Source organism: Hypanus sabinus, chromosome 5 (genome assembly GCF_030144855.1).
Source record: "Hypanus sabinus isolate sHypSab1 chromosome 5, sHypSab1.hap1, whole genome shotgun sequence".
Lineage (NCBI taxonomy): Eukaryota > Metazoa > Chordata > Chondrichthyes > Myliobatiformes > Dasyatidae > Hypanus > Hypanus sabinus.
The window spans coordinates 98,675,488-98,701,914 of NC_082710.1; the positions used below are offsets into that span (position 1 = coordinate 98,675,488).

A 26,427-nucleotide genomic window follows, 5' to 3' on the forward strand; every position below is an offset into this window, starting at 1 on the left:
CATTCCTGGCATTTCCAAGCCTGAATGTTTGAAATTGCAGTGAACAAAGCAGTTCTGAATTATCTTACTACTTATTTATTGCCAACTTTCGGTGACAAAAATAATTATTTTTGAGCACGAACACACACAACTAATGCTATTTAAACACTGTTTTCTTTAAGCACACTGTAGTGTCTAATAGCCACACAAGGGCAATACAGTGGTGTAGCATTAGTACAACTCACTACAGTATAGGTAACCAGGGCTCAATTCCCATCACCGCCAGTATGGAGTTTGTATGTACTCCCTGTGAATGTGAGAGTTTCCTGCATATGCTCCGATTTCCTCCAACAGTCCTAAGGCGTACTAGTTTGTAGGTTAATTGGTCATTGAAACATGTTAATGACCAGGCTAAGATTGAGTTGGGAGATTGCTGAGCAGTGCAGCTCAAAGGGCCAGAAGGAACTATTCTGTGCTGTATTTCGATAAATTTTAAATACGTGTATGTGACTGACGCTAATTAGAAACTGTTCAGCAACAGCCTCCTGTTCCAATTAATCAGCATAGTGTTCCAAATAAATGAAGAGAATCCTGGTTATTTTCTTGATTAGTTTTTGTTCTTTAAGAGTTGTTCCAAATATCTGATTGCCCAATTAACCAGAATCTACTGTATTACAAACAAGATATGTTAGACACTGATCCCTGTGCAACATTTCTAAGTAGAATTCTACTATTCTATTATTACTCCCTGTCATCAATGGGCATGGCACTTCTGAATCTAAACACTAAGTTATCATGGATAGGGATAGAGCTGTGGGTGCTGTGCACATGGACATAACTAAGGCATTTGACAAGGTCCCTCATGCATCTTAATTGTTTGGATCAGTCTAGCATGAGGGACCTTGCTAAAGGCCTCTCTAAACATCCACTGCCCTACCCTCATCAATTACCTTTGACTGACAACTTTTCAAAATAAACTCAATCAAGTTATAGCCTTGTTCTATTCAGTTTCATAGAACAACCCTAGAAGTGAATCCACTGTCCCTAAGGTGTATCCTCCCTGAAATAAGTAAGCATTAAAACTGTTCATAGTGCTGTGTATGTTCTCTGATCAAAGCCCAGAATGAATTTAGGAAGAGCTGTTTGTGTTTGTACTCTAGCTTTCTTACAATAAAGACAATATTCCTTTCTTAATCACTTTCTGCATCTGCAATCTAATTTATTTTTGTGATTCCACGTAGGATGAATCACTTTGAACTTCAGAATTAAATAGTAAATTGGTAAATTAGTTTATTATTGTGAAGGTACTGTAGAGATGCAGTGAAAAACTTATTCTGCATACTGTAAGTATATATCAATTCATTTAAACAGTGCATAGAGGCAGTACATTATATAACAGTAACAGAGTGAAGAGTAATGTGTTGCAGTTACAAAGGAAGTGCAGTGCAAGTAGGTAATATTGTGGAAGATCACAACAAAGTAAATTGTAAGCTTGAGAATCCATTTTATCATACTAGGTGCTTTCATTTCTTGAAAGCAATACATTATTTTACTCTTCTTATCAAAGTGAGCTAGACTTGCCCACATTATGCTCCATTTGTAAGGAGACTGGCGTTCCAATAGAGGTATGTAAAATCGTGGCAGCATAGATAGGGTCAATGTGCACAGTCTTTTTTTTCCCCTGGCTGGAGGGGACATAGGTTTAAGATGAAAAGGGAAAGTTTTTCACTCAAAGGGTGGTCTGTACATGGAATGAGTTGCCAAGGCAAGTGGTTGAGGCTCATACAATAACACATTTAAAAGCTACTTGGACAGTTATTTGAATAAGCAGCTTTAAAGGCTTGTAAGACCATAAAATATAGGAATAAAATTTGGCAACTTGGCTCATTGAGTCTGCTCCACCATTTCATCACGACTGATCCATTTTCCCTCTCAGCCTCAATCTTCTGCCTTCTCCCTGTCCTTACTAATCAAGAATCTATAAACCTCTGCCAAATGCAGACGAACGGGGCTAGTTTAAGTTGGTCAGTTTGGATCAGTTGGGCTGAAGGTGCCCTTTTAATACTGTATTGTATTATGATTCTGTGAGAGAGAATATATATATAGGCATGACTGCCACTGGTGATGAGGTTAAATCAGGGATGTTGATGTTTTCAATGTCAGTTAATCAGACTATAATTGGAAAATGGTAGAAATCTCAAAGGTCTTGTACTGGGCACCATTACAAAGATAAGGCCATTCGTGTTTGGCTTAACAGGGAGCCAATCTTCTCAGCACTAGTTTGAAAAGGGGACTGGACCATATGTTTATTCCAGCATGGACCATGATGCTCTAGGTGACTATATATGGTAAAATGAGAGAAATTGATTACCAATCATTTGGAGTAATGGCGCATGATCTGAAAAAAAGATGGGATTTCAACAGTAGGTGGACTGTTCTGCTGCTCTATTTGGATGTTTCAATTGAACAGAAACGTATTAGAGTAATTGAAAGAGATTTACCCCTCTCTTTGTCTTTCACTCAAGGCATGAGGCCACACTTATGGACAGGCTAACTCTCCACCACCCCCCCCCCCCCACTATTTTTTACACCAGAATTTGAATACTCAAATTTGGTTCTACAGATTTGGTCTTATGTTTCCTTTTTTTTGTGCTAATTAACTGGTTTCAGATTAAATGTGTTGATTTCAGCAGAGACACGGGCCATTTTACTAAGTACTCATTTTAAAAGATAATTAGTGAAAAATGGCCAAGTCCAATAGAAATTTAACAGTTCTAGATGATGGAGAGAAATGTTTTCTTTCGGGGTTTTTTTTGCATTGTTTTTGCCACTTTTTAAATAAACTCTGCATTGAAAGACTATTCCCTTTCTTAGGTGTTGGGGAAATTCTCAAGAAAACAGATTCCCAGTCTTTCCTGCCAGTAACTTCTTCACAACTGGAGTAGGAAGAAACAAGCATGTTTAGTCATGTGAAGATACTTTAGCCAAAGGTTATGTGTTCCCATTGCAAGCAATCAAATGGCTCGTTAGACTGAAACCTTATACAACTCTACATGGTTATGTGGGTATGGTAACCCACTGAGCATCATATTTGCCTAAGTTTGGCTAAGTCCTTGTAGTGGGCTGCATTTCTAACCAAACAAGGACTTGTATTCAATGAATGTAGAAAATAACATGCCTCCATTATTGACTGGCGAACTGTCTAAACGCATTGCCATAAATGAGCTGCCCATTTGTTCTTCACTGCACGATGTACCATGGGACAGTGATCATGAGCATCTCCTTTATAATCCCTGGACAAATATGATCATGATTGAGCCCATTTATAATGTTGGACAAATAACTTGCGAGCTTCCCAATAGAGATAGAAAATGTATTGTTAAATGCCTGAACTTGACTCTTTTGCTGTGAATTAGAGTTTAGAGTTGCATAACTTATCAATTTATTTTTCCAGTAGATAACAAAGCTGGTGTGTTCCATTTGTGTAAATTACAAAACTGAGGTGAAAAAGATTCACTCTATTCATTGCAAAAGAATGAATATGGTTCTGATCTTAGTCTCACATCTTCTCAGAGGTGCTGTACAATCAAAGCAATTGGACTGATCAGATTTTATAGCTTATGGGGTGGAAAGGCTGGCAGATTTGGTTATTAAGCAGTCACAGAATTTAAACTTACAACATTGAGATTATGAAGCAAGTGCTTCTAATGCTGTGTTGCCATCACGCCTCAAGTCAAATGCTTCTCCCTAACACAAGAAAATCCATATAAAGCGAAACAAGAAGTGTGTCGTATTTTGAAAAAGTTAACAGGAATTGTCAGGGTCAACAAAAAGTCATCATCACTGAAACGTTGTCAAAAACAAATGATGTGAATTAAAACTAACTGCAATAGTGGATCAGAACTCTGATGTAGAGCATTATTTCCAGTTAGTAATGTCAGAATACAGATCAGATTATGAATTCAAATGAAATTTACCTTACACTGAGTATAATTTTATTAATCAGTCCAAGTTTCAGTGACAGCAAAGAGATAGCTATAACAGAGACATATAAACAAATTAGACAGTAAACCTTAATTTATGTGATAAGTGGAATTTACTCAATCACTTAAGCTGTTCTAGTGTTTACTAAAACACAGTTAAAAGAGCCTGAGTACTGCATTTAATGGATCTAAACCCATTACAGATGCTTTGGTTTACATACATTGAGGGAGTTCTAGTCAAATACCACAAGCCATAAAACATAGACTGATAAACAAATTTAACCAATCAGTAAATTAGCAAATCCGTGGACAGAATATGCAATATCTGGCTGATAATTATCTAAAACTTGTTTATAACTAAGAGATTGAGTGATTACAACCCATTACATTTACGTAGCTTTTTTAAACCTGCCTTAAGAACACCAGCACAATTATAGTGATCATCCATTGCCATTTACTGCAAACCACTCCATTCATTTTCTGGATACGCTGGATTTTCTTTTTACCAACTATATGGTGATTTACTTATTGAAGGGTTATTTTAGAATTCTCATCTTTGTTTCATGTTTCTGTTACTTAGCCTAGAATACAAACAATATCTCATAAGTTTTGTGTATTTTCCACTGCGGGTGTGCATTTGACGTCTAAGATACTGAGAATATTTTGCAAACAGCAACTATTCACAAATGTGCTTACTGTCATAGAGGTCAATGGAATAAAAATGAAACAGCCTATCACATTCCCCCGTTTCCCTCCTATTTCACTTCTTGTTACGGTCTACTCTCCTCCCCTATCAGACTCCTTCTTCTCCAGCCCTTTATCTTTCCAATCCACCTGGCTTCACCTATCATCTTCCAGCTGTCCTCCTTCCTCTCCTCCCAACTTTTTGTTCTGGTATCTTCCCCCTTTCTTTCCAGTCCTGAAGAAGGGCCTCGGCCCAAAATGTTGACAATTTATTCATTTCCGGAGGTGCTGCCCAAGCTGCTGAGTTCCTCCAGCATTTTGTGTGTGTTGCTTAGGAGCTCAACAGGTTGGGCGGCATCAGTGGATTGGATTAGACACTCAATATTTTGGGCTAAGACCCTTCACTTATTCCCCTCTGTTGATGCTGCATGACCTGCCGAATACCCCCAGCATTCTGTGTGTGTTAAGATGGGAGCAACTTTTGAGATTGTTTAAAAAATTTACAATGACAACAGAATTAATTATTAATCTGGTGAAATTCTCCATCACCCTTTTAATTCTAATTCTTGTACAGTAAGAATGAAACCAATACGGATGAGAAATGACATTTATGAGGAATGACATTTATGTAAAAAAACTTTCACAGCTGTTTTTCAGAGTTTTATACCCAATGGTGTTCTTAAGACTTAAAATGAATTTATTACTGTAGCTTTGGAACCATATCAAAGAGTTTGCATTTAGCAAACTCAAAAAGTGCAATTCAATAATGAACAGTTAAGCTGATTTTGTTTGTGAAGTTCAGGAGCTCCTCAAGTTACAAACACTCAACATATGGACATCCCATGCATATAGTCGAGCATCTGGGAGACAGGTGGTCTGGGCAGAAGTGGATTTGCGAGCATCAGTGGGGCTGTAAGGATCTTCTGCCTTCTCTCCCTGACCTTTGAGCCACATCAGCCACGGGCTGGTTCAAGCTGAGCAGAGTTGAGTGCGGGACAGACTCGATCAGTGACCGACGGTGGAGGCTGTTGGTGTCCTGCTATTCCTGTGCCAGCTTCCTCTACTCTCTCAGATACTTCTGTTCATTCTGAATGCATAACCAATTTGTGTTACAAACAGCTGCTGGGAATGAAACCCTGTCATAAAGCTGGGGACCTTGATTCCCTGACTGAAGACCTGTGACTAGTGAGGTGGCTCGGGGGTCTTTGATGGGACCTCTGTAATTCGGTGATATAGAATATTACAGTATTACAATATTATAGAATGTAGAATATTATACCACAGTAATGATGTTGTGCTGACCTTTTAACCTACTGTAAAATCAATCTAAGCTTCCGTCCCCAATAGTCCTCCATTTCTTAATCATCTATGTGCCTACCTAAGAGTCTCATAATTAGGCAGATAAATAGTTTATTGCTACGAATGTTAATAACACGATTAGCAAGTTTTCTGACGATACTAAATTAGGGAGACCTGTTGATTGTGAAGCAGGTTACCATGAAATGCAAAGACCCCATACATATGACAGAGCAGTTTGGGAGTGGGCAAGGGAATGGCAAATAGATTTCAATTTAGATAAGTGTGACACAATGTGTTTTGGATATTCAGACAAGGGCTGGACCTATGCATTGAGTGGCAGGGCACTAATAAGTGTTGTGTAGTAGAGGGAGTGGGGAGCATTAGTGCAGAGTTTGCTAAAAGCAGCCCCTCATGTAGTCAGGGTGCTGAAGAAAGTGTTTAGCATGTGGGCCTTCATCAGTCAGGGAATCAAGTTTAAGAGTAGGAACATTTTATTGAAGTTATATAACTCATTGGTGTGGATGCATTTGGAGTAGTGTGCACAGTTTTTGGCTTCTTGTTACAGGAAAGTCATTGTCAACCTGGAGAGGGTGCAGAAACAATTTACAACAATGCTGCCTGGACTAAAGAGCCCGAGTTATAAGGTGGGGGGCGGGGGGTTGGCCATGTTGAATCATTGTTTCCCAAAGCACAAAAGATTGAGGGGTGACCTCGTGGAAGTTGATAAAGTCTCGAGGGGTATGGATAAAGTGGATGATCAAATTCTTTTCCCCAGATTTAGGGAGTCCAATACTAAAGGGTCCAATACAAGCTAAGAAGGGAGAGACTTAAAAGAGTCTTGAGAGGTAATTTCTTTACATGGAAGCTAGTGAGTACTTGGAATGAAATGTCTGATGAGTTTTGAGGCAGGTGCAATTATAACATTTAAGGGGAATTCGGATAGAAACATGAAGGAGTGGGGCTTGGAGAGGTTATGGGCCAAACATTGAAACTGGGTTTATATAGGACGATGTTAACATACAAGCATGGCTCAGCAGAGCTGAAGAGCCTGTTTATGTGTTGCATTTTTCTATCAGTCACTGTATTTCTTGAGTAATATTTATTTTGTAATGAAATGAGTCTCAATATTATATCGGTTTTACATGGTTCAAGGTGTATACAGTGAGAGTATGGTGTGAGACAGAGGGATTGGGCTTAAATAATATAATAATGTAAACTATCAATATTTGATATAATTCTTCCAACATTTTTTCAATAAATATGATTGACAGATAAGTTAGATTATAGCTCTGTATTGGATTTCCTTCAACTCATTTGGTTATTCTGGCAATGTCCAAGGAACATATATTAGAAGCTGGCATTTTCAAAACCTTCTGCATAACTGTCATGAAGATTGAAGGAAACTATGTGTGGGGATATCATTCCTATTTCTACCTGGGAGTAGTTGAATTTAAACAGAGCATTTGTTTTAAATTGTGTTCCCAGTGATCATTACATAACCATGAAGTGACACCAAAATCTTGTTTCCATTTGTTTTAGCTAAGATTGTGTTCGCAGTGCATGAGTTTATTACCCAGAGGGATTATTTGGTAAATGTTGTCTTTTCATATAACTCTATCTGTCATTTTTCTATTAAACAGATAGGAAATACAGTAACTATTACGGTAACCAGTTCAAACACCAATTTTCTATTTTCTTCCAGTGACTTGCACTCATTATTATCAACTTCAAAGGAACAAGCGAGTGACTGGACTTGGCTATTGTTACACCTCACAACCTTTGGCGTTGAATATGACATTCATAAAAATAAGGAAAGGATTTCTTTAATACATTGCCTTTTACAACCTCATGATCCACCACAATATAGTCCCCATTATGTCCAAGTTGTCTGTTGGTCCATAATAAATAAGAGCTGAAAATGCTGGAAATATGCAGATCAGCTATTCATAGCGTCATGGAGCACAGAAGGAGACCCTTCAACCCATCTAGTCCATGCTAAACAATTATTCTCCCTAATCCCATCAGTCCGCACCTGGACCATAGCCCTCCATAGTCGTCCCTTCCATGTACGTATCCAAACTTCTCTGATGCGTTGAAATCAACCTTGCATCCATCACTTCTACTGGCAGCTCATTCCACATTGTCACCGTCCCCTAGGTGAAGAGGTTCTTCCTTATGTTTCTCTTAAGTATTTCACCTTTCACACTTAACTCATGAACTCTAGTTGTGCACTCACCCAACCTCAGTGGAAAAAGTCTGCTTGCATTTACCCTACCTATATCCCTCATAATTTTGTATACCTCTATCAAATCTCCTCTCATTCTCCTATGTTCCAGGGAATAAAGGGCTAACCTTTCAACTTTTCCCTATAGGTCAGGTGGTCAAGTCCTAGCAATATCCTTGTAAATTTTCTCAGTATTCTTTGTGAAGAATTGTGGTGAACCAGCAATTAGGTTGATGAACTTTCTTCAGATAGTTCAGTATCTTTGCGACGGCTTGTGGTTCTGTTTTGGCCATGTATGCTTCCTCAATGCTATTATGTAAAAAAATAATCTGGTAAAGATGAACTTCACAATTTATATACATTTTTGATGACTCTAGGCCTGTACTATCTGAAGTTCAGACGAATGAGGGACGATCTCATTGAAGCCTACCAAATGTTGAAAGACATCAACAGAGTGAATGTGGAGAGGATGTTCCCTATGATGGGGGAGTCTGAGACCAGAGGACACAATCTCAGAATAGAGGGACATCCATTTACAATGGAAATATGGAGAAATTTATTTAGTCAGAGAGTGGAGAATCTGTAATTTTTTTTTGCCACAGGCAGCTATAGAGACCAGGTTTTTGGGTATATTTAAGGCAGAGATTGATAGTTAGTCAGGGCATGAAGGGATATGGGGAGAAGGCAGGAGACTGGGGGTGAGAGGGAAATGAATCAGCCATGATGAAATGGTGGAGCAGACTTGATGGGCCAAAAGGCCTAATTCTTCTCCTAACTCTTATGCCTTATATCATATATAACCCATCTTGATGTATTCTACCAAAAGGAACTTACTTCTGCAACAAGGCTTCAGCTGGATGCGCAGGGTTGCATGTGTGATGCAATCAACTAGCACTGAATTGATTCCAAACATTACCAATTGAAGAAAAATGAAATTTAATGATCTCTGTTTTTGAATGACTTGTATGTATGATAAAAGACAGACGATGGTGCTAGAGGACTTAAAACACATGACACTAAATAAAAGGCACTTCATCAGAGCACTCATATGGTGCACATCCAGGCTGTGGTAAATGATAATTGAGCAATGCTCCCCATGTTCAGTGTGAGATTTTTTGGAACTCCAGAGTCCACTATCCGCAGAAATTGGTTGGGGAGTTAGCACAGGATGCATTTGGCAAGGACCTCAGGCAGCATGGCTGGCTGCCACCAGTCTGTTTTTGGGCAACAAACAAAGAAAATAAATGTATAAAGAAAGCCCTTTAATTATGAAGTGGCATCATATTATTTTAACTCTTTAAGTATCATTTCAACACTGAGAAGGTAATAACAAAATTATCTTAGTAATACACACAATAAATTTTGTGCCAATTTTCTAAGTACTTTGAGAAAGTTGCTGAAAATGAATGGGCAAGTTGGAAAAGCTGATCTATAGCATAGTTGCTAAGCGTCTAACTGAGGTGCTGGTTCAGTAGCAACCCCTTTGAATAATGTCAAGTCTGAGTCTATTGGAGGGTATGTTTAGCATAGCAACCACTTTCCTCCCTTTATTCTAGACTTCTGCTATCTTAGACAATGAATCAGTTCTGGCCTCAAACTATGAATCACACTAGTAACACTGTTTTTTCTAGTTCCTTATTCCTCCACAACACACCTCTTTACACATCCATATACATAAAACAACCAGGTATACTCTTGTCTCATGTCTGGACCATGGCTTATGATATTGAGTATATGTTGCTGACTGATTGTCTGATTTGGTATCTTCCAGATTCACATGCTTTGTGGGCAGTACAGCACATTAAGGTTTTCTGAAGCATCACATTGGCTTCTTACAATGCCTTATTGTTTAACCTCACGACCATCAGTGACGTTAAATTGAAAACAGTACATGGTATCCGAATGATATCATTTTAAATAAAATTCCCTTTCTCTCTCAGCAGTCAGGCACAGTCAATTGGTGCATACTTGTCAGTAGTGACAGACTAATCGGGCACCAAGCTACCTGCTAACTAGTCACTGGCTAGTCACACATTACCAAAACTAACTAGTCACACTCAGGGAGATGCAAAGAAGTATTTTAGAGAATGTGAAGCAACTGAGAAAAGCAGTAGAGGGTGCTCTTTCTTATTCTGAGTTGAGAAGCAACAGGGGAAAAGCTCAGGATGCTAGACCGTGGAACTACCTGCAGCAACTGCCTTTAAAGTATTTGATAATAAGTAATATATTCAAATCCTCAGCAATGACGTCTTTAATCTTGAAGTGCTCACCAGAATAAGATTAAAGGAACACTTTTATATATAAAAGAGATGCATAAATAATTTTGCTAACAATAACTTTGTTTTATTTAAAGAATTATTCCTGTGTTAAGGCAGATAAAAGAAATACCACTACTTAGAATTCCAATTCTTGATGTTGGATATCCTGGAGTGTTCAATTAAATACTGAACTTCAATTTCTATTTAACTTGTCAAAACAATTCTTTATCCCTTCTAAATAATCCTCCCATGTTTAATATGTGTCCTCACAAGAATACTGAGATTCTGAGTTGACATCTATTTCTTCACTTCCACTCCTCTGTACAGAAGATGGGCTGTAAGCCGGAAAATGCGGACCTGTGTGGTGCTCAGATTGAATGGGCAAAAGACAAATCCAGCAGAAAGAATGTGCTTCAGGTAGGACTGATCTTTTTGAGCTTAATTAACATTGTGATCACTTCTACCTCATAAGCACTGTGTATGAAAGCTGTTGGGTACTGTGAAGCTCTATCAGTTTCTATTTTTGACAATAAAGAGTGTAAGGAAAGATATAAAACTCACTGATGGTGTTGGAAACATATCGATATATAGAGAATCTGGTGTATAACATATGTAATAATTCCCTAACAAAACATAGAAACCCTTTCTAGCAATATTGCCATTTCATACATTGCAGCATCTTTGAGTTGTATTGGATAAGGACAATGATGAGCCAACATTAACTCACTCTTCATTGGAAACAAGTTGCAATGGAGTTACCATGTATACTGACCCTTCAACTCTTTTTGATACTTGTTTTTAAATAGCATTTTGAGCTTTTATTAATGCTTTATCTTGGTCAGGCTGATGGCCTGTGAATGAGTGGTACTGAAGTTTCTTTAATGGGTGTAGGCACCCCATCCACATGCCCCCATAATAATTTAACAGCCTACTGCTCTGAATGTGTGGCAAAATTAGGTTTCTTAATTAAAATTGTGAGTGCTGGAGTTATTTTATTGTGGCCAAGGAAAGCTGAGGTAGTTTAATGTCCCTAAGAATTAACATGGATTGCCGTTTGGGTGTCTCTACTTTCCAATCTATTCTCAACATCCTTGTTTGAAACTTGGTGACAGATGTACTTTTCTGCTGGTTGGTTTGGCCTTCAGGCCAGCCTGATGTAGGATTGGACCAGAACCAGTAAGCAACTTTGGTATGCTAGACTAGGGTGTGTGCAGTAACGTATTAGAAGCATGTTAACAAGCACCCCCCGCAATAAAGGATAAGATATTGGACAATCCACAGATCAACTATAAGATTGTTAAGATCACACTCCGTCACTCTCTTAGCTTTTTTAATTTTATCATTCCTATCAATGTATAAGAAGCTATTGATTAATCATTGAACTGCTTGATTTCATGCAATATTTTTGCCAAGAAAAACACTGTGAAGTAAGAAAATCATTAATGGAATTAGATTGAAACTGTTTTGAGTGATAGTGGTAACTTGCTCTCCAATGCCTCATTTCTCATCTGGAGAGAATAAACATCAAAGGTTTCCAATGTGAAATCCCCACAAGGATACGCAGACAATGGGTACACACTAACACTCCTGTTATTTCCACAGATGTGGATTGGGCAATGGTTTAAAATATTTGAGAAATGTGTCTGTACTAGCACATGCATCTCCATATAAAGACAACAAACTGTACAGTTCAACAACAAGACAACAGCAACCTCCATAGAGTTGCACTTAATTCAAAGTCTAGATTTTTCAGTTGTCACCATCTTCCATCCTGATACACATTATGTTTTGCCTAGGCAAATGAGTTAAATAGCTTTTTGTTCAATTTTTTCCAATAAACTTCCAAGCTATCTATTCACTATACAATCCAGAAATCCAGAGAGATCTATGGAGTTGAATACAAAGCAGTTTTTCCTTTTCGATTCAATGTCAATCACAATTACATGCAGCACATTTATAAAACCGATTTGTCCTTCATTTTGTAGATATATATGTTTTATTAGTGACCTCAAGTTTAAAAAATTAATAAAACTACTTTATTAGAATGTTCTATAAAATTCTAGTCCAAGTGTTAGCAAATGCACTGTTTATTTTCACTACTGCCTGTGGCTAAATACACACATTTCCAAGATTACAGCCAATAATTATCTAACAAGATTGACTGCGAGCTGTTTAGTTTACTTTGAAGCAGGTTGAATCAACTTAGCTAAAGACAGACTTTATTTACACCCCTCAAATAACATGGGTTTATGACTAACTGCATGCTTAAAATGTTTTCAGTATAAGATGGCAGCTCAGTGCTTGTTATTTGGTTTGAAACTTGAGGCGATGAGGATTGGGAAGGATTACTCTATAAACCCAAATAATCCGAAGTGTCATCAGCATAACAGTTTATGTAATGACTAAATTAAAGCATACTAAAGGTGGACAATAATGTCAATCAACAGCGGGAGGTTAAGTGCTTCAGGAAATGTGCCATGGTCTGACTTCAGTTCCCATGCATCATTCTGTCTGTATAAATGTGCTTCTTGCTATAGGTCTTTGTACATCACTTTGCATGTTTCTTTGCAAGGCTTTGTATATATACATGCCTATATATACATACATATATGTATATATACACACATATACTTATATGGTTGATATGTCTGCATGCATGTTTTTCTCTATGCTTGTGTGTAGATGCAAATTTCTAACATTCTGAATTTCCTGTATCTTTATATATTTTAGCCAGAGTCATGGCTAGTAATCAGACCTGATTTTAAATTTAAAACTGTGCCACATTTCCTTAATTGAAATGCATTTATTTTATTTCCCATTACAAGCTGATGCAGCACATCTTGGTTGTGCTGCTGGCTACAACGACAAAAAAAAATAATGGTTATGAAAGCCTATTACTTACAAAATGTTTCAAATGATGTTGTTGGGCTAGACTGCACTTTAAAATCAAGTGCTATTTTGCTGAAGGACGTCAATTTTCTTAATTCCATCAGTGGGCAATTGCAACTGTTTCAGAGTGAAAAGAGCTGGGCTATGGATTTACATTTCAGTACCTAGCAGTATTATAGAATGGGGGAAAATAATTTAATTTTAATGTCATTGGCATATTCTTCCAAGTGAGTTTTTGAACACATTATTATCTCACTGTTCAGGGGGTATCCATTCTATTCCGAAAATATGTTTACACAAGTATAAAATTCACTCTGCAACATGGAACTTGCTTTGCATTGATAATATTGATAGATAATTCAAGATGAGTTTAGCGAACTCATTTTTAAGCTGATTATTCTATATTTAATTAGTAAAATCCTTAACTGTCTCTTTGGACAAGCCCATATGCTCCTTCCACGGGGAAGCTCTGGGTGTGGATCACAATTTTCTCTGTGCTTTCTCACAGCTAATCCTGCTTGGTTTGACAGAACTCATGCCTGATGTAAGACAACGTAGACAAAACTGTCCTTTTATGTTCCTGAAGTGAGGCCATCAATCTTGGATCACATTTTATTTTAGACCTGATTGATTATGTCCAAGCTGGCAGCATATCAGTATCTTGCATCAGTTAAGTTTGCACTTAAGATACAAGATACAGAATTGACAGAGGGCTTCATGGAAGTAGCTTGCACATTTAGCCTTGAAAACAAATAGTGCAATTTTAGCACTGTAACATATTCAGTTTCATGGCATCAGAAAACATCTTGGATTGGTATGCACTTCTTTAAATATTTGTGCTAAAGGTTAAGCTTTTGGCTTTTTCAGCAAGCCAATTGCATTAATCACTTAAACTTGGGAAGACTGGTAATTAAAACCTTTTCTCAAGTTCCTCATCCTTCATATTGTACAAATGTTGTTTTCTAACAACACTATTGTTAGCACAAAACTATCTATACTTTGTGCCAGTAGAGAAAGGAAATGCTTGATCTCCATCTCTCTTGGTAATGTGCTTGGAGATGTTTTTACTGGTAGAAACAGCAGAGCATAGTCCAGAATTCTCTGCCCCAATGTAATTTTTTATAGTGTCAGTGTCTATTTCAGTGAAGTAGGCTTGTACTTCTATCGGAGTTTAAATATTTCAATGATTCAAAGATTCCAAGTACATACATTATCAAACTATACAGCCATGAAACACAAAAAAACATAGAACCCATACAAAGAATTTACATCAACACCCCTCCCTCCACCATGTGCAAATGGCTTAAAAACAACAAGTGAGGAATATAGAATACAAAACACAAATCAAAAGAGTACAGGCACATTCAGTTCAGCTTGGTGTTCCTTAACTGCAGGCTGCCCTGATTCAAAATTGCTCAAAATGGTATAAAATTATTCTCATAATAGCTATTAAGTGTTGATCAATTCTTAAATATAATACTAACATTTAACAGTTCTCAACACAGTTGTCCATTGGTTGTTTATTTGTTTTAATGTTGAATAGTCTTCTTAGAATGAAATTGTAAAACTACAATTCTTGCACTACGTGTTTACAAAAATGTCCTTTCAAGAACTAAGCTGGTATCTCAGATGATAATTTTTAGATAGCTTCTGAATTTACCAGTGTGATGTGACATTTTATTGTTCCAGAAAGATCAATTAGAAATGCTAAGTAGTTTATTTTAGTGTAATTTCAGAAATCTCATTAAGTCTCAACGTGAAAAGTGGTTTAATCCAAGATTAAACATGAACAACAATAAATAAATTGTGTTCTACTTATCATTCTGTAATATTACAGAAGCATTGCAACAGCTATAAGTGGAATTTAAACAAAGGTTATTTGCAGGACTACAATGAAATAGATAAGATTTTTTTTGGAAGGACTGTCATAACTCTCAACAATCGGAGTGAATTGATGGCGACTAAAATTTGCAATTATACCTCGCTTGATTCACAGACATAACCTGATGCACATAAATAAGCAGGAATCTCATTTCCTTCTTCTTCCATTGCAACCTTTTTATGAATATTCTTTGCAAGGTTGTCACTGCAAGTGAAGAAGATGCCAGGGAAAATAAGTATATTCTTCAAATGATTTTATTGATAATTTCAAGATGGGTAATTGGCAATGAAGGTTTTTAAAAGAACTTTTAACCAATATGGAGTTTTCAGGGACTCATCATCTCATGAATTGAAACACATAGAATTTGCAACAGAGAACCGTGTCCTTTAACCCAGGAGATTAGTGCACCATACAGAAATTCTTTTAATCATCATCATTATTATGTATCATATGATGTGGGCGATCATGATCTTGACCACAACCGTTCTTGGCAAATGGTTCTACAAAAGTAGCTTGCCTTTGTCTTCTTCTGGGCAGTCTTTACAAGATGGATGACCTCAGCCACTAACACTACTCTTCAATGTTTGTCTGCCTGGCATCAGTGGTCACAGGACTTGTGGTATGTACCAGCTGTCCATGTGACCATCCACCGCCTGCCCCATGGCTATGCATGACCCTATTCAGGGATCTAAGCAGGTGCTGGCACCTTGCCCAAGGGTGACCAACAGGCTAGCGGATGGAAGGAGCACCCTTACACCTCAATTGGTAGAGAAATTATTTTATCTAACCTTATAATGTATATGTTCATTGGAGCCTTGCACATTGGGAAGATGAGGAATGAGTACTGCTCCAGACCTGCTGAAATTTCCTCATTAAGCCTCTTTTAACCTTACAAACAGCAGCACAATTGTTTTTTCCAGTATTGGATTTTAAGAAATTTAGAGCAATTCCATGCTAATTAGAAAATTTCTCTAGTTCTTGGAATAGACTGAAAAATCTGAATAAAATGCATTTTACAAGAATATTGCTTGTCAAGAGGATTAAAACATCTGATGGGAATTCTCGTGAAAGTAAAGAAATGTTCAAAGTCTCTTAAAAACTGATTAAATATGTTCAATGAATTAATACATTAAATACAATACTCCTTAAAATTGTACTCCTTAATTGTACCATAAAATATTATTCAAAAATGTAATTATAAAATTTAAAGAGGAATCGATCTATAAAGGAATATGTTTATTCTGAAGCATTGTCAATGTTATCCGAAACTTAAGTGTTTTCTATAAGTTTTAAATTTATTGCTCAATGTTTATGCTCCAACATGATTGTTGTGGTAAAAGTATTAGGGTGCAAAATTGAAATTTAAAGACCCACTTGATTGGTCTCTTCAGTGAAGTGTGATTGCAATATGATGTCTCATGCTCACATAGATGTTCATGATCTGAATCATGGATGCTATTATATTGGTAATGCATCCAAAGCATGGTCTAATAAACCAATAGCGAAGTTGCTTAACATATAATGTTGATATGATCCCAGGAAACTAATTATGAAGAGGAACATATGTTGGGTAGGATCATCAAGGAGCAACCCTGTGCAGTATCTTTTAGCATCTTGAGGATTTGCATTCACATATGAATATTTGACATATCTCTCCAAAAGCAAGCATATTTGCTTTTCTTTTCACATCCCTAAAGACTGAATTCAAAATATAGCTTCAGGAGTCAAGGTGTCACTGCAAATGCATTCAGCTCTCCTTGGTATTACCACCACAGTGCAGAATTATAGACTGCCTTGAAGAAAGTGGAAGCAGATTAAATGTTGTAGTTGACTGTTTCTGTCATTAGCTTTTCAAGATCTATACCCTGTGATTTAGCCTTCAAAGATTTGGGATGAGTGGGTGAAGAGTAAGTTTAAAGCCACTAGGATATTCCTCTTCCTGTGAACCTTTGGCAGTGGCTAAGGTTGTTAGTTTTCCAACTAGTTCTACAGTCAAGCAAGCTTTGAAACAACCTCTGGTGAGTTTTGATATTGTAGTAGCACAATGTCAGGTAATTTTATGTGACCAACAGATTTCTGAACAAGAAATGAGAGCTAAACTGGAAACTGGAAGCATACGGCAACAGAATGAAAGAGCGAGATGCTTTGTTGCAACAAAATTCAATAATTAAACTGCTCTAGATTTTAGGTATAAGATGCTATTGCAAAGTAATATTCTTCCTTTATAATTTATATTTTGATTAAAATCAATTAAATTGGTTTTGGTGAGATGATAAATCAGTAATGTATTTGAATGAAGGAAACACAAGGGTAACAATTGTTCAGGGTATTCATTAAAAGATCACTTATGAAACCTCAGCATAGGGATAGCATGATGATACATGAGCATATGAAACACTTAAAACTTTAATGTGCACAGAATGGATAATTACTGCAGTAAGCAAGAAATCAATCACAGAAACAAGACAGTTGTGATTGTTTCTGGTCATTCATCCATACCTGGAGATGTGATAACAGTTCTGTAGGGAAGTGTCCAAGATGTGTCCACTTCATCTTTCCATCTAACAATTAGAAGGTGATGCCCTTGAAGGAACAAATGTGCAATTCTAATTTCTGAGGAGACTAAACAATCATGCAATAAGACCTGCACAAGTTTGAAGTTTAGACTGATAAATCACAGTAACAATTATGAGACACTCGGATGAGGAAGTAGTCAACTTAATCAAGAGTGATGTAGTCACAGTCCTTGCTTTGGGATCCTGGGGTTGGAAGCATGAATGGTATGCCTACCCAAGAAAACTGATTAAGTGGTAAACAAGGTCTCATATTTGGGAATGTATCGACATACTTTTCCTTCCAATGGATTTGTAATGACAACAATGATGGTATTCCTCCAAAGCCTTAACATATGTTCTATAGCAGGAGTTCCCAACCTTTTTTATGTGAATGAGCCTAACTATTAGCTGAGAGGTCCAAGGACTGCAGGTTGGAAACCTCTGTTCTATAGATAGTCCAAGTCTCAGAGTGCACAATAAGGAGGCAGGGGCCTTGAGTTTTGTGCAAATTTACTTTCTTAACTTCCATGTACTCTCTTCCTCAGAGCAGCTTCTCTCAACAATTCAGAATGCATGTAGACAGACTGATGATGATACCTTCATGACATCATGCATCATATTTTGTAATTACTTCTACCTCTCATTTTCTTTTATGAATGTGCAGATATTTGATGAAGATTTTAAAATTGTTAAGGAATGGAGAAGGAATCTCTACTAAAATGATCATTTCTGTACAATTTTTCAAAATTATTTTCTCTGTTATTTTTCATCTGCCTTCTTTTTCCAACAGCAAACATTAGGCAGAGTAAGTTTCTCATATGAAATTTCACCAAAAGAATGTGTAGTAGTTTATGAAGGGTTAGGAACAAAGAATTCTCCTGTCAGGTGAGAGATAATGCTGCAAACTCAGCCATCAATACTTTTCAAACCCACATCTACAAAAAGAAGCTAAAACATACTTTGCCTTGGCAAACACAGCCTCCTATTTCCAAAGGAGGCTGGGATAACAGATTGGATGGCACAAATCGGATATATGAATGCTTCATCAACTGTAATACTAGATGTCTTTTTCAAAAGCACGTCAGCATGTTATGTTTTCAGTATTACACCATGAAAAGACATATGCCATGTTGTTCATTGGGCAGCTTAACCTGATTAGTCATATTCTGAAGTTAAAAACTATACAGATGGGCAAGATTATATTTGTCAGAGAGCAGTTTTTGAAAGATCATTGTCACAAATAGCCTTCGAATGTAATAGAGGTAGATGTAAAGTTTCCAGTTTCAAACAGCACAGGGCTGGCTTAGTTCTGAACCTGCTTGTATTTCCTTCAATATTTGATGTAATCTCGATCCATCAGGATGATGCTTGTATGGTGTATGCAGTGAATACTGCCACCTTCCTCCGTTCAACATCCTGCATCATCACCTTCACTTGAGTTGCCTTGAGTGTTGAGCTGAACCATCACTTGCCTGTACATCTATGTCTGCAGATTTATTTTTCTCTCTGTCACTTTTTAGCTTCTTCTGTCATCCCCTTCAGCCTTGGCAAATTTTACCAATGGATTATGTGTTTCCAAGACTAATTAAAAAAAAACATTCTGCTGCTTTTTAATTGTTTGCATCTCTTCCAATCTCATTTGCATGAAATTTTTCCTTCAAATACTGTTCATGTTCACATCTACACTACAAACAAGATAGAGTTATTATTCTAATAAGTGGACCAATATCATTGTATGTAAGCACATGTTGAAGATCACTTTGATTCGATGAAATACTACAAGTTTACAGCACAGACGAAAGCCATTTAGCCCATATCATATAAAGACTAAACTACCAAGACCCATATTAATCTCCTTCTTCATCCATAAATCAAATACCCCATAGATTCCAGTTCTTTGCTGAAGGATTTCAGCCTGAAACATCAACTGTACTCTTTCTTATAGATGCTGCCTGGTCTGCTGAGTCCCTCCAGCATTTTGTGTGTGTTGTTTGGATTTCCAGAAACACACACACACTGCAGATTTTCTCTTGTTTCCAGTTCTTATGCCCAAGGTCTTTTAACTGTGATGAGCAATGTTCCCTCTAATATTTTTTTTCCAGCTGTGATGACCAAACACTGCTGTGAGCAGGAAATTTTTACACAACCTGAAAACTGTGCACAACAAAGGTGATGTGCGCGGGAGCATTTCAGTTCCTGAGTGGTTGTGCATCCATGCAGCTTAGAGGGAACCATGGTGAGAATCCAAGTGTCATAAGATTATACAGAATGAAAACAGGCTCTTTATCTGCTCCTTACCAAATGAGTTTCCCATTTATTTGGAATATCACTCTAAACCTTTCCTATCCATGTACGTCCAAGTATGCATGCATCTTCCTCTGAAAGATCATTCCATATACTGACCCCTGTCCAGGTGAACTGTTGCCTCTCAGGTTCTTTGTAAATCTCTCCCCTCTCATCTTAAACCTATGTAATCTAGTTCTTGATTATCTAAACAAGGGAACATACTGTACATGTTCACCCTATCTATACCCTTTATAATTTTATACATCTCTTTCACATTACCCCTTCTTCACCTAAGGTACAATAATAAAAAAAAATGTCCTAACTTGGTCAATCTCTGTTTAAACTCCGTCCCTGCTGTGTCTTCATATTGTATATCGTCTTCACTCTTTCCAACTTAATGACATCCTTCTGTAAAGGAATGACTAAAATAGAACACAATATTCCAAATGCAGCCTCACCAGAGTCTTGTACGACTACAATATAATCATGACCTTTATACTGATGAAGACCAGTGTGCCAGAAGTCTTCTTCATCACCCTGTCTAGCTGAGCCAGAGATCAAGAAGCTGAGGCTGGTTCCTTTCTTGTCTTTACCTTTCTTCAAAGCAGTGAGCTAAGTTTCTGTTATCATCTCCTTTTATTTTGCTACCAAGCACACTTTCAATATTGTGTTCTAAATGACACCGTTTGCAGTTTTGCTTACATTTTTATTATTTACGTTGAACTAATTTCAATATTATAATACATTTCCGTAAGATTCTCAACAAAACTATCTTGTGGTCATCTTACGAAAAAGACCATACAAATCCACAACTAATTCTTACTTTGATATTGAATCATTCTGAGCTTTAATTTACATAAATCATGTTGAAACTATTGTTTCCTGTCGTTCTTCTTTAGTAATCTTTCTTGATGTCATGAAGTGTCAAATGGAATTCCCACCATAGATTTCCAAGCTAGCAGTACAGTATTAAGATACTGTACCATACAACCAAATAATAAATTAATTTTCAATTGCATAAAATAAGAAAAGACATTTAATCGTAACACTCTATATTTATATGAGTACTTGCTTCACCTAAAAATGGAATGAAAATTTCCAAGATGACATATTTTCTTTTAACTTCTGTCCAGATTTTTGAGAAAGTGTTCACATGCAGTTATGTGAAAACTAGCATTGTCTCCTAAGCATCAGATGAAAGAAATGAAGGAAGGAATGATTAATTTGCTGACACACCTAAACATTGTCAAGGATATGTTCTGAAAATATTGCACTGCAGCAACTTAACCCACCACCTTTCATCTCTGACAGTTTAATCATCATTATGTGCCGTAAGGCGATCATAGTCCCGTGATCACAATCGTCCTTGGCAAGTTTTTTTGCAGATGTAGTTTGCCAAAGTCTTCTTCTAGGCAGTGTCTTTAGAAGATGGGTGACCCAAGCTATTATCAATACTCTTCAGAGATTGTCTGCTTGGGGTCAGAGGTCACATAGCCAGGACATGTGATATGCAACAGCTGCTCATACCACCACCAACCACTTACTCCCATGACTGAGCAGGTGCTACACCCTGCCCAAGGGTGACCTGCAGACTAGTGGAGGGAAAGAGCAACTCATGCCTTCTTTGATAGAGAAGTATCTCCACCCCACCACTCATAAAAATAATGAAGAAAAAGAACTACTGATGTGATGCTGAAAATATAAAGTATATCAGAAAATGCAGGAAATACTCAGCTGGGCAGACTTCTGTTGTAAGAAACAGAAAGCTAATGTTTCATATCAACAAATTTTCTTCAAAAATAAGACAAATTTGTCCGCAGTCCCATGTGCTAAGTATAGAGTGGAGTAGTGCTGAAACATATATCTAAATCGTTCACTCCATTCAAGTCAATGAAAGCAATTATAGACGCAGAAATGCAATGTGTTGAGTGCATGTTTGAACACACATGTGGCCAAACTTCTAGCCCAATCTCTATTTTCCTTGAATGTGAAACTATGAAAGATGAACAATTACATGTCACCGTGACAGTAATAATTACAAGTGACCACAGGTAGGTATCATGTTGTTACAATCCAAACTTTTGCCTTTTTATTTCTGCATGCTTTAATACTTTATGATTATTTATTATTCCAATCAATACCTAATGTCCTGCATATCTCTTGCTAGCTCAGTTATCACTCTGCATCCAAACCAAATAAATGTGGTGGGCAGGGTCCATAGCTAGTTTCAGATTTTGCTTCAGCTTCTCTGACACTGGACTGTAACCAACACAGTTTGTTGCTTTATTAATTTAATTTATTTGATGACTTTGGCTCACTCATGTTAGTGCACCTAAAAATGGTGCACAGTGGAATGCATTATATCTGGGCGTCAATGACTGTTATGACAATGACTGTCAATGACCAATGAGAGGTTATTGTCTTTCCCTACTAGTTCTGTATAGGTTTAAGACCTTAAGTATGACAAAATAGCTGCTTTTCGTTTCCTTAATTAAAAATATAAACCACTAATTTGTCTGAAGGATAGTTTCAATAGTCTGAGTTGCTGCCAGCCGTGGACATATTCAGGCATGTTCTGCAGCCAGTAAAAGAGTGATAGGCTCGTTGGCCTGTGCTTCAGTTCTGCAGTGTGGAGATGAACATTGCAGACTACTGATTTGGATGTGAGGAATTAGAATTGCCGTGCTTATTCCGTAAACCAGGATTATGGGGAGTTCTTTGGGGCTTTTTTTCATGAGTCACGTGCAAGATGGAAAGAGATCATACTGAGGATTGGAGACCGTGATAATGTAAGTGGTGACATCTGGTGAATTTGGAAGTTTCCGTATAAGAGCATGGGATTGTGAGTTTGGAGTGTGAGCCTGGGCCTTCGGAAAGATTGGGGGAGAGATGATTGTTGGTCTTGTGCCAGAGGCCACAGAAAGAGAGCTGAAGAGCTGGCACTGTCATTGGAATTTCAGATTTCCCTAAGAGTGCAACATTATGATCATTTCCAAGACAAAATGACCAAGTTCTCTAGCAAGGGGGGAATGGACAGAAAATTATGTTATCTCATTTGCCCAAAGCACTCAGAATGGTAACTTAGACAGATGTCCGGTGCAATTTTCTGAGTGATAGGAAGTGAGCTAGTAAAAGACATTTTCACATTTAACTCCAGAAAAGAAAATCAATTTCAATCCCAAAATGCTAAAAGAAAGCAGTATTATGTTATCAAAGTTCCAAGTAATTATGTTGCTTAAGAAGCAGAAAAGTGATACCAAGTCTGGTTTCAAAGATGACCTTGTACAATGAGCTCCTTGAAGTCTAAGGTACAGCACTCAAAGCTTCTCATTGTAGTGATCAATGTAGTACAGAACCTCTACAAATTTCTGTATTTTCTTGAACCGTGTAATATTAATTTTGCAAAATCTGGTAAGCTGTAGACTGTAAAACTGCTTCAATGTTCAGATCACAATTAAATACTACTTGAGCTGCACTTTTCATGTATTTGATTTATCGTTATGCTGTTTGCATTATACTGCTTTACAAGCTCTCAAGTATTTATAATCTGTATGTAATCAACCAAAGTGTTATGCAAGTGTGTATTTATATAAATTGGACACTTCAAGGATAATATTTTGTGATGCAGAGTTTCAACTTGAAACATCGACAGTTCCTTTCCTCCCACAGACACTACTTGACCCATTAAATTTCTCCAGATTGTTGTTTCCAGAATCCAATATCTGCGTTCTCCTATGTTATAGAATCATAAAGTACTTTTGCACAGAAACAGGGTCTTCAGCATATCTAGTCCATGTTGAACTGTTATTCTGCCTAGTCAAGTCAACCTGCACTCGGACCATAGCTCTCCATACCCCTCTCATACATCTTCATAGTACTTCCATCTTCATCCACTGATTGGGTACCTGATATTCTGGCTCACTCACCTATTTTGGAAACTGCCTAAAGTTCATGAAGTTTTGAAAAAGTTTTTCTTTACTTTCAAGTTAGAGATTTAACTCAACATGAGATTCAGACCCTGGTAGATGAAGTTTCCAAAAAAGAGACATCCCTAATTCTTGCTTTACTCTTGGAAAAAAAAATATGACAATCTGTAGGCAGATTTAGCCACCCCAAAAACATTAAACATAATGAAATTTAACTAGCGTTTCATGTGTAAATTCAGCATAGTATTATCTGAAACTGATTAATAATTATCACTTCTTTCCTTATACTTTCCATGAACTTGCATCAAGAGTTTCTGGAAAATGATACTGTTATTTCTGTGCATGACTTTCCTATTCATATTTGATATGAAAAGGAGTATCATAAAATGAATGATCATTGTGAACACAGTTGGTTTAGGATAGGATTTTCTGTCTAAATCCAATTTCGTACCTTTACAAATGGTTACAATTGTCAAGTTAGCAATCTCCAAAAATAAGAAATGACTGTGTAGTTTTCTCGCACAGGTGTAAAAGAACTCTGAACTAAACACCAAGCATAAACCAATCAATGAGGCGGTCCCATTAAGATTAACCGTTTACTGTTCACTCTTCCACATTAACGTATAGTGAAAACTGTTGATAAAACAATACAAAATATATATAGTATTTATTTCCTTCTTGACATCACATTTACATCATCAATACTTGCAAAAGTAAAACTACAACAACTATATTACATTAAAGTGCAACGTACAGTCAGAATCTACATATGCCATCGACTGGCTTTAAATACACTTCAACACGAACTATCCGCAATTCTTTGAATAACAAAAAACATAAACTTTATCACCGATCATTACTTTTAACAGAATCAGCATTAACATTTTTAATTCAACATGTCGATTATCTCATGAACTTACGGTGTTGCTTCACTAATGTTTCTAGTGCATAGAAAGAAAACTTTTCTCACACTGATCCTGCACGCACAAACCCGTTTCTCCAAACCGTTTTCTTCCCACAAGATGCGGAGAAACCGGGTGTGACGTCATCGCATGCCGTGATATATCACAGACAATGAACTTACTTTAAACAAATTTAACTTTAACTAGAAAACGATAACAAACGGATTACTAAAGCAAAAATATAATAAACTAAACAAATGCCTTAAAGGCAACACAGACTGAAACGAACTTTTGAATCACAAGGAACTTTCTTTGGTATTGCCCTAGTTTATATTTACATTTCACTTTCATTCTTAGATCATAATCAAAAGTGACGTGAATGAAAGATTCTCTAAGAAAATCTGTACAATACAGAGCTTATTTCATGATTACTCATGATAAGGAAGACATGAATAGGTTTCCAGATCTTCTTTTAATATTGTTCCACATTTCTTTTACAAAATTTCTATTTGTACAGCTGTCTTTATCTACTGTTAAATACTCAATTCTAAGTGATCTCAATGCCTCTCCACGCAGCCTTGGATCACCTGGACTATGCGAATACTTATGTTATGATGCTGTTTATTGACTATAGTTCAACATTTAACACAATCATTCCAATAGGCCTGATCAAAAAGCTACAGATCTGAGACCTACGTACCTCCCTCTGCAACGGGATCCTCGGCTTCCTAACTAGAAGACCACAATCGGTGCAGATTAGAATTAACACCTCCACTTCACTGACAATCAACTCTGGCACATCACAGGGATGTGTGCTTAGCCCACTGCTCTACTCTCTCTACACCCATGACTATGTGGCTAAGTACAACTCAAATGTCATGTATAAACTTGCTGATGATACAACCATTGTTGGCAGAATTTCAGTTTGTGATGAAATGGCATACAGGAGCAAGATAAACCAGTTAGTTGAGTGGCATTACAGCAACAAAACTGCACTCAGCGTCAGTAAGACCAAAGAGCTGATTGTGGACCAGGAAGGGTAAGATGAAGGAAAACAAACCAATCCCCTTAGAGAGATCAGCAGTGGAGGGAGTGAGCAATTTCAGGTTCCTGGGTATCAATATCTCTGAGGACCTAACCTGGATGCAACATATTGATGTAGCTGTAAAGAAGGTAAGGCAGCAGCTGTATTTCATCAGGAGTTTGAAGAGATTTGCTTTGTCAACTAAAACAGTTGAAAACTTCTACAAGGGTACCATGGAGAACATTCCGACTGGCTGCATCACAGCTAATGTGGTGGGTGGGGTGGGGGGGGGAGGAGAGCTACTGCACTAGGTCAAAGTAACTTGCAGAAACTTGTAAAATTAGTCAGTTCCATCATGGACATCTTCAAGACATTTTCAAGGAATGGTGCCTTAGGAGGGCGGCATCCATTAAGGACCCCCACCACCCAGGACATATCCTCTTCTCATTGTTGGGAAAGAGGTACAGGAGCCTAAAGACACACACTCAGTGACTTAGGAACAACTTCATCCCGTCTGCTATTCAATTTCTGAGTGG

At 37.2% G+C, this 26,427-nt stretch overlaps 1 protein-coding gene across 1 annotated transcript in view; it reads left to right on the forward strand.

Annotated features, from left to right (window-relative positions):
* The window catches only part of arhgap15 (Rho GTPase activating protein 15), a 728,119-nt gene that overhangs the window by 213,324 nt on the left and 488,368 nt on the right, over positions 1-26,427 (forward strand). The window contains exon 7 of the mRNA XM_059970253.1: positions 10,755-10,844. Within this exon, the coding sequence (XP_059826236.1) occupies positions 10,755-10,844 (90 nt within the window). The remainder of the gene's footprint in view (positions 1-10,754; positions 10,845-26,427) is intronic.